Raw genomic sequence first — 11243 nt, 5'->3', positions numbered from 1 at the left:
TTACCCACCCGCCATGTTAAGCTCTACGAGGAAGATTGTCCTTTGTCCCACTGTCCGAACAGCATCTTAAGCATGTAAGTCTTAATTTAAAAAAAAAAAAACTTTTAATATCTGGGCCTTCAGTCACTTGCTTAACTCTCTTCTTATCGATACTTTTTAGGTCTTGGTTAAATCCAAGACGTTTTGATTAATATTAATTAGGCCTAATAAGCTTAAACTATCAAATTAAGAGGTTTCTTAATTGTACAAAATTATTACAATCTAACATGCAAAAATCCAAGGCTTAAAAACATTTTACTTTTATATTAAACGCTGCGACAGCAGTGACCAATAAACACTAAGAAAAATTACGTAATGAAAGAGGAAGTGACGTACATTTGGTTTGGATAAAGGTTTAGCGGGAGATCCAAATGTCGATTTGAATTACAGAACACCAAGGTAGATGAGTAAATTCTCAGCAGTAATACTAGGAATCTCATTGTTGTCAAGTTCAAACTTGAACGCAGTGTCGTTAATCAGATTTTTCGCTTTCTCCAGCTTCGTCAATACTATGCTTTGCATTTACCAACATTGACTTGGAATCCACGTTGTATCAAAAACGAGCGTAGATGCTCCAACAGTACTTGCATGACAGCTTTGCTAGAGCGGACAAGAATTAGGTCGTCCGCAAAGAAAATGTTGCAGTTGCTCCTGTCGATCTAACGCCTACATGAGATGGTAGTGTACGGGCGAACTCATCCATAACAGAATTAAAGATGATTGGTGACAGGGGATCGCCCTGTTTAACGTCATTGGTGACTTTAATGGGGTCCGTTCGAATGGCCCCACAGTTGATGGTGGTTTCGCAGTTCTGGTGTGCACTGAGGGAAAAGTTGAATGTTAAAATTACAGGAAACTCATGGACTATGGAAAGCCAGGAAATTTTACATGTTCAATAGTAAAGTGATAGTACACAGATGAGTGTGTATATTTTACAAGCCTAGGATCTGTTTTTTTTAACCAGGTAAAAGGCGTGATTTTAAGTAGCTTTCCCGTAAAATATACAAGTATTTTCATGTAAAATATAACAACGTTGTGTCAAAAAAACCAGGTAAGCATGTGTCAATAAAACAGTCGAAAGTGTAGATTTTACTGTTTGTCACGTATAAGTTACTTGTATGAGAGCAATACATTTAACAGTTGTTCACGTAAAAACCCCTGAACATTCTGTAAATTATACAAGCTATGCATATGTCAAAAAAAACAGCCGAAAGTGTAGATTTTGCTGTTTGTCACGTATAAATTACTTGTATGAGAGAAATACATTTAACAGTTGTTCACGTAAAAACCCCTGAACATTCTGTAAATTATACAAGCTACGCGTGTGTCGAAAAACCGCCGAAAGTGTAGATTTTACTGTTTGTCACGTGGAGTTTTTACACCTAAACACTGGTAAAATTGACTGCTCTGTAGTTTGTATTATGAACATAATTACTGCAAAATCTACGGCATAATTTTGTTTTTTTTAATTCCTGTGAAACATACATAAAATGACTGTAAAAAAAGTAAACTATGCGATTATTTTCGCATTTCCCTATAAAATTGGTTATTTTAAAGGAAGACTGAAGAGGAAAATCAAGTGATTTTTTATCGATTCTTCTACTAATTATAAGACCAATCTGCATAGTGAAACCTCCAGGAAATATACCTCCGAATGATCATTTTAAATCATCAAATTAGTTTGAGATTTCATGGATAATTTGAAATATGGCCACCGACCAATTGCGTAACGCCCTGCCTTCTACTTAACCAAATTCCCGTGGCACGCTCAGTATCTCGCGCCACGACTGTCACATCACGCGCAATTTGTATAAAATCTGCCGTATTTCAAAATTATCCATGAAAACCAAAACTAATTTTATTTTTTAAAACTTTGAGGTATTTCCTGGAGGTTTCACTATGCAGACAGATATTATAATTAGTAGAAGAATCGATAAAAATCACTTGATTTTGCTCTTCAGTCTTCCTTTAAGTAATATTTTTAACAATTCTTCCCGTAAAACATGTAAAGACGCGATACAGCGCACATATCTTAATAACAAAAAACTTAAAGTTTACAAATATAGTCTCATTTTTCCCAGTGACTCGCAATTATGCGTGCTACTGTGTCTTCATAATAGTGTTTCAGTCTTTAATCTTTAAGTTGTATTTTTTTTAAATGATTGAGTCCATTCCATTTCTCCAATTTTGTTAAGAAGACCCATAACCTTAGGACAAACTTTCTCTTTCTTGTTTTGGGGGTTTATATGAGCTGCATATCTGAAAGAAATAATTCGTTAGTTATACGGTGTGTAAAATATATATGCGAGAGCCCCGCTACGGTAAAGATCATTAAAGGAATTATGAAGTAAAAAAACAAGTTATTTTTAATTGATTAAGGGTGTTAAAATACGCATCAAAACATTAAAATAACTCTCCAAAACATTCTCGTTAATTTATAAATAATTTTCAAAAGTTGTCGTTTAGCTCGCTAGGCATATCTCCATTTTTCACGAAATTATGAAAATGGAAAAATGGAATTTTAGCGACCAATCAGAGGCCGCTAAAACTGGCTCCGACTCATTAGTTTCTCCGGCCAAGGATTAGCCCTCCTTAACGCTCTTTAAACTTTATTATAGACCGATATCAAAACCGTTGAAGTTGGCTAATCCTTCTCCGGAGAAACTAAGGAGTCGGAGCCCGTTTCTGATTGGTCGTGGAAAATTCTATTTCTTTTCTTCTTCAAAATTTCTTGAAAAATGGAGTTACTTTGAAAATTCATTATAAGTTATAATTTAACAAGAATGTTTTGGTGTGTTTTTCTATGTTTTATGCATATTTTAACACCCTTAATCAATTAAAAATAACTTGTTTTTCTACTTTGTTATCCCTTTAAGGGTTCAAGGAGTATGAAAACTGATGTAACTGTCAATACCATATCTGAACTATCCATTATTCTATTAGCTAGTTAATCCCATCATCATTATACACATAATTCCATACCTTTGGAGGAATTCAAGTGTAGACGCACATCCTGGTTTTGGATATTTGATATTTAAGATGAAATACATTCCAAAAAGTAAAGCAAGTGCGTTTACGATGTCCTTCCCTGGTAAATGGTCATTAATCACGACCTTGTCCACGCACAGAATAAATTGCGAAGCTTTGGTGATACTTTCTCCTAAGAATAATAATGTTATTAGTAAATAAATATCTGTTTTCCTTTTCTTTTTACGCTTGGTCCAACTAAATATTTATGAGGAATTAACTTTAAAACCGGGATTGGGACACATATTTATATGTAGTAAATTGGAAAATGTATTGGTAAGACAACCAGTTTTTGATCGACTTTAATAGATAAAATAACATTAAAATCGTGGACAGAACATACCTAACGCTAAGTTTTAAAAGTTGACTCGCTCAGCCTAACTCTAATTTTTGATAAACGAAGCCAGTATTAAAAAAAGGCGGGAAAACACAATCACTGAGCGATTACAAGCGCGCCCTGTTGTCTACAGAAGAAAAAATCGCGGAGTTATGCTTAGAGAGTCAAATTTTGCAACAACGAAAATTTACAGGAAATTGACGGAAAACGTTAGATAAATAAATATTAAAATTGTTGCCTGACCATGGCATTCTCGCTTTAAGAGCCTCACTAGATTTAAACCCCGCTTATTGATATTCCTTGAAACTTACCCAATATAGGTAAGCAAGGATGAGGTGTTAACTTGGCACATATATCAGTATGTGAAGTTCCAGGCTGAAAAGAAATGTTAATAGAAAAAATTACCGTCAGGTTTTTGAATGATAAACTAAATTTTGCCTTACTTCAAATGAAGGAAAAATATTAGCAAAGTCTTCATTAAAATGATTCATCAATAGTAGCATAACTGATCCAACATCTCTTGGGTTATTTTCTTTCAGTTGGGTCAAAGTTTCTTGGCAAAACTTCTTTTTACTCCATGAGAAAAATTGACAAATTACTTCGCTTCTTAGTGAAAAGAAATCTTTAAATAATTTATAAACATCGCTTTGCAACAGTTCTAGCATATGGGTTTTGGACCCTTCTATTTCAAAAAGAAACGGCCAATTTTTCAAAAGCACCTGAATTTCGCTTCCCTTGTTTATGTGGCCTCTTTGTAGGGGAAATGTCATTTTCATCTTGGCTTGAACTATCATCTGGTCGGGGTTCGTTAACGTAAACAAATCTTGAAGCTCCTTCATTATTGTTTCACATTCTTTTAAATCGTTTGCGTTGATTTCAGGGTTGAATCTAAACTCATTTGAATGATCATCGCACAAGCGTGGTTTTTTAGACTTGGCTACATCTTTTACCCTTGGCATAGTATTTTCCGATTCACGAGAGAGATTTTCCAGTCTTTGAATGAGTTTTGTCGCAAAAAAATGCGATCCACCCTCAATTATCTCTCCATTCACTTCATCCCTTCCAACATTGGGAAACGTCGAAATAAAGTTCGCAGCAATTTTTCTCATGTCATCTCTACTTGGTCTTGTAGCCCTTTTAATGGCGTCATTAACTAAATCTCTTATTACGCTGTTCCTCATTGTACTGTTTAATTTCTTGCCCGACATTAAAGTGTTTTGGACTTTTTGCTAAATATGTTCACGGGAACTTTGTAGTTTTGAGCCCAATTTATTGTACTTTGCTGATAATTCCTAGAGCAGCTCTAAAAACAAAAATGTCATGTCGTAGGATAATTAGAAAGAAAACCATACCTAGCAATTTGTGGTACTTTAAAGGACTGGTGGGTAAAATAATTTGAAGTACGTCACAGGCAAGATCCAAAGACTTCTTATCTAGTGGACACTTAGTTCTTGTTTTTCGCAATATTGCGGCGCCAATTCCCTTAAGTGCTAGTTTTAGAAATAAATTGAAGTAAGCTAGTTTATGTGAACCGCGCCTCTGACGTATTTCAAATCATTTTTATCCACTCCCGCTGCCTTCTTTGGAGTCCCTTTAAACAACAGTAGTTTTACCACATTATGCGCAATCCCCACAACTGAAATACTATATTCAATCGATGATGTTGATGTATTTCCACTGGTCTCCAATGAACGCTCTATTAATTTATACCAACACAATTTCAAGATTTTATGATGTTTTGTAATTGTAATGAAATGTCAACTATATTTAACCTTTTTCCACGGTGTTATTTCCAAACTTTGTTTTCGCAAAATCAAGTAGTTTCCTAACCTGAATTGTATTCAGGCTAGAGTTTTGGAGGTCAGTAAATGAAACATACGTTATATCTTCAGGTACTTCAACTCCAACGTCAGTCAGTAATTTTAACACATTATCAACCTTCTCTGCTGATATCGTTGGTAGTGCACTTGTTATTAAAACTTTAAGGGAATTTTCACTATCCCCTGATTCCTCTATATTGCATGACATCTAAAACAATTAAACTGAGCTATGAAATATCTAAATTTTTTATGATACTTATGTTAATAATAAATATAATTTAAGTCAAAATATAAAAAACATGGTTTATCAGAACTTGTTTATAAATTAAATGGTCTATTACGGATGATATACACAGTGCTTGAGGGTAATGTAAATCTTTCCAAAGATTACATACGATGATAAAGGATAGTAATCATGAAGATCAACAACTTTTAAAACCTTTGATAAGCTCGTATTTGATAGCTCATAAACATGCAGCTCAGGGAAATATTTTGAGTTAAATAAACTTACGCAGGCTAAAATTTCAGAGTTATTTTTCTCAACAATCATATTGTTAATACGACCAAATATTAAATAGCCTTCATTACATTCTCAAACAAGAAATAGCCCACGTTCATAAAGGGTACCTTTAAATTCAACCTTGTTGGTAATACTACAGTTTCTAGTCGTGACAGTAAGTTTACTAATTTCATCAAAGGCTTCTTTGCCAAGGGTTCTTTCCTCTAGTACCTTAGAGTCATGGTATTTAATTAATGGTGGAAATGGTGAGCCAGACAAGTAGTAAGATTGCTGAATCTGATTTTTGTCTGTTAAAGTCTTGGTGAGATTGATAAAGTTTTTTGTGTTTTTAGCCCACTTTTTGTAAACAGCGTGTTTACTTTCAAATCTGAGAGTCCAAAGACGTATCAGAGGACCGAAATGCATAATAAGCTCAGGATAATGATCAAAAAGATAGTGATGCTTAGCCTTTAACTTGTAGTTTGGAAATGATAACACGAGGCCCTCTTTATACTCTGAGAGTTTAAAGACTAGGGAACCTACCTCGCATTTGGAAACTTTTGGGGCAGTTATTATTTCTACTATTTCTTTCAATTGTAGATAAAGCTTCCATACATTATCATTGAAATCTCTAATTTTGTCCTTCAACACTAATCCTAGCAACCTCAAGAGACACCAAATTTGGGAAGCATCTCCTGTCATTTTTCGTGTATTCGCTTTTCCCGGACATGGCTTGTTGCCTACACCTTTGCCTTGATAAGTTAAGTTTAGAATTATCCAGTTATAATAACTCCAAGAGAACCACCCTTTAGTTTGAATAAAATAAGAAAGAAATAGGTTTATATCGTAGGCAACAACTCCCTCAAATAAGTCATGGGCAAGGCAAGGCGCGAGTGCAGGAGTACAAACGTGGAAATATGACAAATCATTAAACGGCGAATCAAATTTTACTCCTTCAGCGGATACTAAATCACGATTTAATCTTAAGGACTCAAGACCTTTCTGATAGGTTGCAATGGTTCTTTTGGGAAACGACTTACATTCGTGAATTTGGTCAGATTTTATGTGGCAAAAACGACAAATATATCCATGTGAAAAATTGCATTGAAATCCACCGATTTCATGGTTTCCCAGATTGTCACCAATAAGACTAGTTAAAAAAACTTTAAATTTCTGACCATCCTTTAGCGTAAGTCCATACTCTTCCAACTCTTTTAGTTCATCAATTAATTTTTGAAAACATTTTCGTATTCCAAATTTCTTAAAATTAAATTCTTTAGTAAGAAATATCAATTGTATATGATTAACAGATGAACGATACTCCTTGGGAATTTTTACAAGCGTATAATACACGCCAACTATTTTATGCATACACTTCGCCGAACCCAAAGGATTTACCGTTTCAAATGCATCTTGAAATATTATCAAGTGGATGGATTTTTCATTATTTTTGATATGGTCCTGGAGAAAAATTCTACCATCACTAATGTCCTGCAAAATCTGATTTTTTCCAAACAAATACGTTGACTTTGGAAAATGAAGAAGTGAAGAGACTTCTTTGTTTGAAAGTAACTCGATAAGAGATTGTTTAAGAGGAACATAGTGATAGAAGCATTTTCTTCCTTGGTAATGTCCAACAAGGATTTGAACAGGTTCCACGTAGCTTAGATATTTTTTGTAATAATTTTGCCTTAAGTAAGTCGACTTAAATGTATCATTGGCATTTTCCATGATGCTACTTTCAGAGCATGCAGTCATAACCTTTTGAATAACATCTTCACTAACTGAGCTTTCCTTGAGAGTAGACCTAATTTTTTCAGAAAGTAATGAATTTTCTAAGTACTTCAAATTTGTAATTTCTTCGGAAATATATTGGATGACAGAATTAGGAAAATATTTTTCCGCTTGCAATTTTAAATAGAAAAATGCTAAATTTGTGACTAAGTTGTTTTTAGTATCTTTTTCATCCTCAATACTACGATTATCAGTTCGCGGACAAAGGTTCAAAGAGCTGTTATTTGGAAATTCTATATCTAAACTAGATTGGCCAGGCTCTTGATCAAGTAAAAAAATTTCAGGTCCTAGTAATGGTGGCTCTATCCTACGCTTTTTATACTGAGATCTATGCTTCCTGCTGAAATGACTGCTAAGAGACTCTATTGTAGAGTATTCACGAGCTGCTGATGCACAGTTTTGAGATGGACAAGATACGGATATTTCATGGGAAAAATGTTCTTTTGAATGATCATAGAATGATTTAAAAGTTCCGCAGTTGTAGTCACAATTTTCAACTCTACATGCCAAGAGCTCGGAATCATTTGTAACATTTGAGTCACCGTTAATGCAGCTCAAAAGAGACTTGTGCTTTCTTCGAACATGACTATTAAACGAACCAAATGATGAATATACTTTGCCACACGTTTCCAAACCGCACGAATAAATTTGGTGGGGGAGATTTTTGTGAAGAGCGCGATGTTTAACATACTTGGCGAAATTGTTACTTGTGAAAGTACAGACATTCAATGGACATTTGAAATTCATCATAAAATAAGAGATCTAGTTCAAAATATCCGAGCTAGAAAATTCATTGATCAAAGGGGCTCTTTAAGTCAGCGTAAATAATAAGGCAAAACTACTAACACATATCTTAAAAAATGAGAGATAAGGACATACCTTTTAAAACTGGAGATGTTTTCACACAAACGACACAATATCGTAAAACCTTGTCCCAATTGTAAGGACAAATGATGCGACGGCCGACGTCCAGGATTAACACTCTTTCTTTGTATTTCTTCTTACGGTGTAAGCGTTTCCCGCCAAAAAACACGCGTTGCTAAGAGACTAGCTGTCTAGCTCCACACCCAAAACCAGTGGACCAAGGCTTAAGAGCAACCAAATTAACTTGAACCAAAGTAACAACGTTGAACAATACTACGAGTATTAATAATTGTTTAAAGTTAAATGTTACCTCAAAACAGCCAAACGACAACGTTCACTTCCAACGGCGAATGTCGGAACTAGGGGCGCCTTTGCTAGTCGTTTTTAACATGGGGCTCGAGTAAAGCTGGCAGACTTTCTACCGCTCATTTCTCATCCAAGTTGGCCATGCCTCAAGGCAGGTTAAAGGGTAACGCTCGCTATTGGCTCTCTGTAGGCCAATGAACAATGTGTAAACCTTTCGTCTGCTTCTTCACACGTAAACATTATCTGGAGGGTAAGCGAAATGCCAATTTGTATTATTAAAGGGTGTAATACCCGGTCGAAATCACATGGTGAGAGTTTCTTCAGAATTCCAGATATTAAGAATGATTTAGAAATGGCTAAAAAATGGATTCAGTACGCAAAACAAGCGGTGAAGGATAATTTTTTCAAGGTCTTAATAACGTTGGAAACTAAGCCTTTGCCAGACAGTGAAAAGAGTTTCATAATAAGAAGATTTAGTAATACTGTAAGAGTGTGCCAGAACCATTTTCCTCCAGAATGTCTTCAAACTCATTGGTACGGCCTAAATTTGTCTAAACAAAAGCTAACGGTCAAAAATGGCTCTATACCAACAACAAACCTTTCAAATACGATAGAAAAAGAGATGTTAAGTATTCAAAATACCGAAGTAGTCTTAAAAGAAGAGACGATAAATATTGTCAGCCCCGACGAAGAAGAACTGTCAGGCGAAAATCCGACTGCCATAAAATTCCGACTTGGAAATGGGAGAACTTTCGTTGCAGAAATAAAGACTGTTGAAATTGGAAATCAAAGCGATCCACAGTCATGCTTTGAAATTGGAAGTCAATGCAATCTACAAACGTGTGTTGAAGTTGGAAGTCAATGTGATCGACAGTCATATGTTGAAGTTGGAATTCAAACTGATCCATAGTTCCACTATCGGCCAAGGGACCCGTCACTCAGCAAAATTGGTGTACAAACTGTACCTTTGACTGTACTGACGAGATTACTCGTATTCTTTAATAGTCCTTTTTTGCCATTGTTAAAACGGTTTCATGCATTCATAATTAGTGTATAGCGATTCTGAAAGTGCTTAACTCCTGGCTATCGGCAAACCAGTATGGACCTTGTAGGCTTATTCACAGTAGTTTACATTCATTTATCTCTGCGTTTCTTCCCACAGACTTATTTATATTATTATTGTTATTTTTATTGATATTATTTCTATTATATTAATTTTATTATTTTTTTTTTTAGAAATTCTTGGCATAACCCAGTACATTATTATTACTATTATTAATATTTATTTTTAGAAATTATTGGCATTACCCAGTACATTATTATGATTATTATTATTATTATTTATTTTTAGAAATTCTTGCCATTACCTGGTACATTATTATTATTTTTAATAGTTAGACTTAATCTTGTATGATTTTATTACTATATATTCTATTATTCTTATCTTTACTATTATTAGTACTAATTATTATATCAGTGTTAGTTTATATTACTGTTTATTAAAAATTATACATACTTTTAGTAGTCCTTAATTTCTTCAAAACAAACTAATGAGGCAATAATTGATGGAAAAATGAAGCGCACGTTTCATTTTCGGCAAAAATTGATGGTGGAGAAAAATGTTCCAGAAATTTTGGAAATATTTCCAAACTTGAAAAATGCCAACGAGGTCAGTGTTGGTGACGTTCTTTATTCAATTATGCATCGTCAATTATATGTGTTTTCCCCCATGTAGCTTATTAAGGAATTCCAACGAGTTATCAGGATCGAAATGAATCCGGAAAAGAAGTTTATTGCATTCATACAGCCGGTTGTCAAAAAAATTTTTACGTTGACCAAAAATTCACGGTTATTTAAGAAATTATACAAACAGATGGAGGCCCAAAAGGATTTTCTGAATGATGAGAAGTTTACTGGTAATGTTAATTTCAAAATTTTGAACACTGTAAAATCCAGGGTATATCAATAGTTTTTTTTAGAAATGGAGATCAATGCCAGTTTGCTGCTTTTGCCAATTATTTTCAAAGAGAATCCAGAATTGCTGTCAACCGTGAATCCCGCGACCCACGAGAACGCCGTGTTGCAAGTTGAAGATGACGAACATTTGGGTAAACCTTGTAAACTAGTTTTGGAAACTGTAAAATTCAATGTTCCAACGATTACAAGGGGTTTCGTTTTAATGTTCGTTTCTTATTATGTTTTTGGAATCGCGTATCCATTTGGATTACAGAAAACCTTAGAATTTATTCAAAAAGTGGTTTTTGTTATCGAGCCAGGTTTGAAAAAATTTCAATTCCCATTAAAAACGCTATGAATAAATTGTTTGTAAAAATAAGGCACCAAAATATTGCAAAATCATGTAAAACTAAGGCACCAAAATATTGGAAAATGATGTAAAAAAATTAAGTATTGAATATGAAATTCCTAACCCATAAACTTTTTGTTATACTACTTCAAATAATACCTATAGTGGGTTGTAAAAAGACCTTTAAGGGGTTTTTTAATCCAAAAAATGGATTGAAATAATACCTTTCTGCTAAGAAGTAGGTTGTAGAAA

The 11243-nt window shown here is 34.2% G+C and overlaps 4 protein-coding genes across 4 annotated transcripts; 2 read left to right on the top strand and 2 right to left on the bottom strand.

Annotated features, from left to right (window-relative positions):
• Window positions 1-1493: 1493 nt before the first annotated feature.
• On the bottom strand, window positions 1494-3913 carry LOC149695137 (uncharacterized). Its single transcript, XM_089867454.1, has 4 exons — window positions 3847-3913; window positions 3715-3778; window positions 3022-3199; window positions 1494-2298 (listed from the first exon to the last, which is right to left on the bottom strand). Exons 1-4 carry the CDS (start codon window positions 3904-3906, stop codon window positions 2178-2180), a joined length of 423 nt encoding a protein of 140 aa, XP_089723580.1. The 5' UTR covers window positions 3907-3913; the 3' UTR covers window positions 1494-2177.
• A 1398-nt stretch (window positions 3914-5311) lies between these two features.
• Window positions 5312-8266, bottom strand: LOC149695136 (uncharacterized). Its single transcript, XM_089867452.1, has 2 exons — window positions 6763-8266; window positions 5312-5431 (listed from the first exon to the last, which is right to left on the bottom strand). Exons 1-2 carry the CDS (start codon window positions 8264-8266, stop codon window positions 5400-5402), a joined length of 1536 nt encoding a protein of 511 aa, XP_089723578.1. The 3' UTR covers window positions 5312-5399.
• A 543-nt stretch (window positions 8267-8809) lies between these two features.
• On the top strand, window positions 8810-10230 carry LOC149695135 (uncharacterized). The gene is made up of 2 exons (XM_089867453.1): window positions 8810-8936; window positions 9011-10230. Exon 2 carries the CDS (start codon window positions 9039-9041, stop codon window positions 9594-9596), a length of 558 nt encoding a protein of 185 aa, XP_089723579.1. The 5' UTR covers window positions 8810-8936; window positions 9011-9038; the 3' UTR covers window positions 9597-10230.
• A 22-nt stretch (window positions 10231-10252) lies between these two features.
• LOC149695134 (sterile alpha motif domain-containing protein 3-like) lies at window positions 10253-11000 on the top strand. Its single transcript, XM_089867478.1, has 3 exons — window positions 10253-10355; window positions 10422-10602; window positions 10666-11000. Exons 1-3 carry the CDS (start codon window positions 10260-10262, stop codon window positions 10998-11000), a joined length of 612 nt encoding a protein of 203 aa, XP_089723604.1. The 5' UTR covers window positions 10253-10259.
• The last annotated feature ends 243 nt before the right edge of the window (window positions 11001-11243 follow it).

The sequence above is a fragment of the Phalangium opilio genome, unplaced genomic scaffold (assembly GCF_054372755.1).
Source record: "Phalangium opilio isolate 3A_F unplaced genomic scaffold, DU_Popi_V2 ptg000022l_1, whole genome shotgun sequence".
In the NCBI taxonomy this organism is placed as follows: domain Eukaryota; kingdom Metazoa; phylum Arthropoda; class Arachnida; order Opiliones; family Phalangiidae; genus Phalangium; species Phalangium opilio.
The sequence above is the reverse complement of the archived record's forward strand: the minus strand, read 5'-3'. Positions and strand labels throughout refer to the sequence as shown.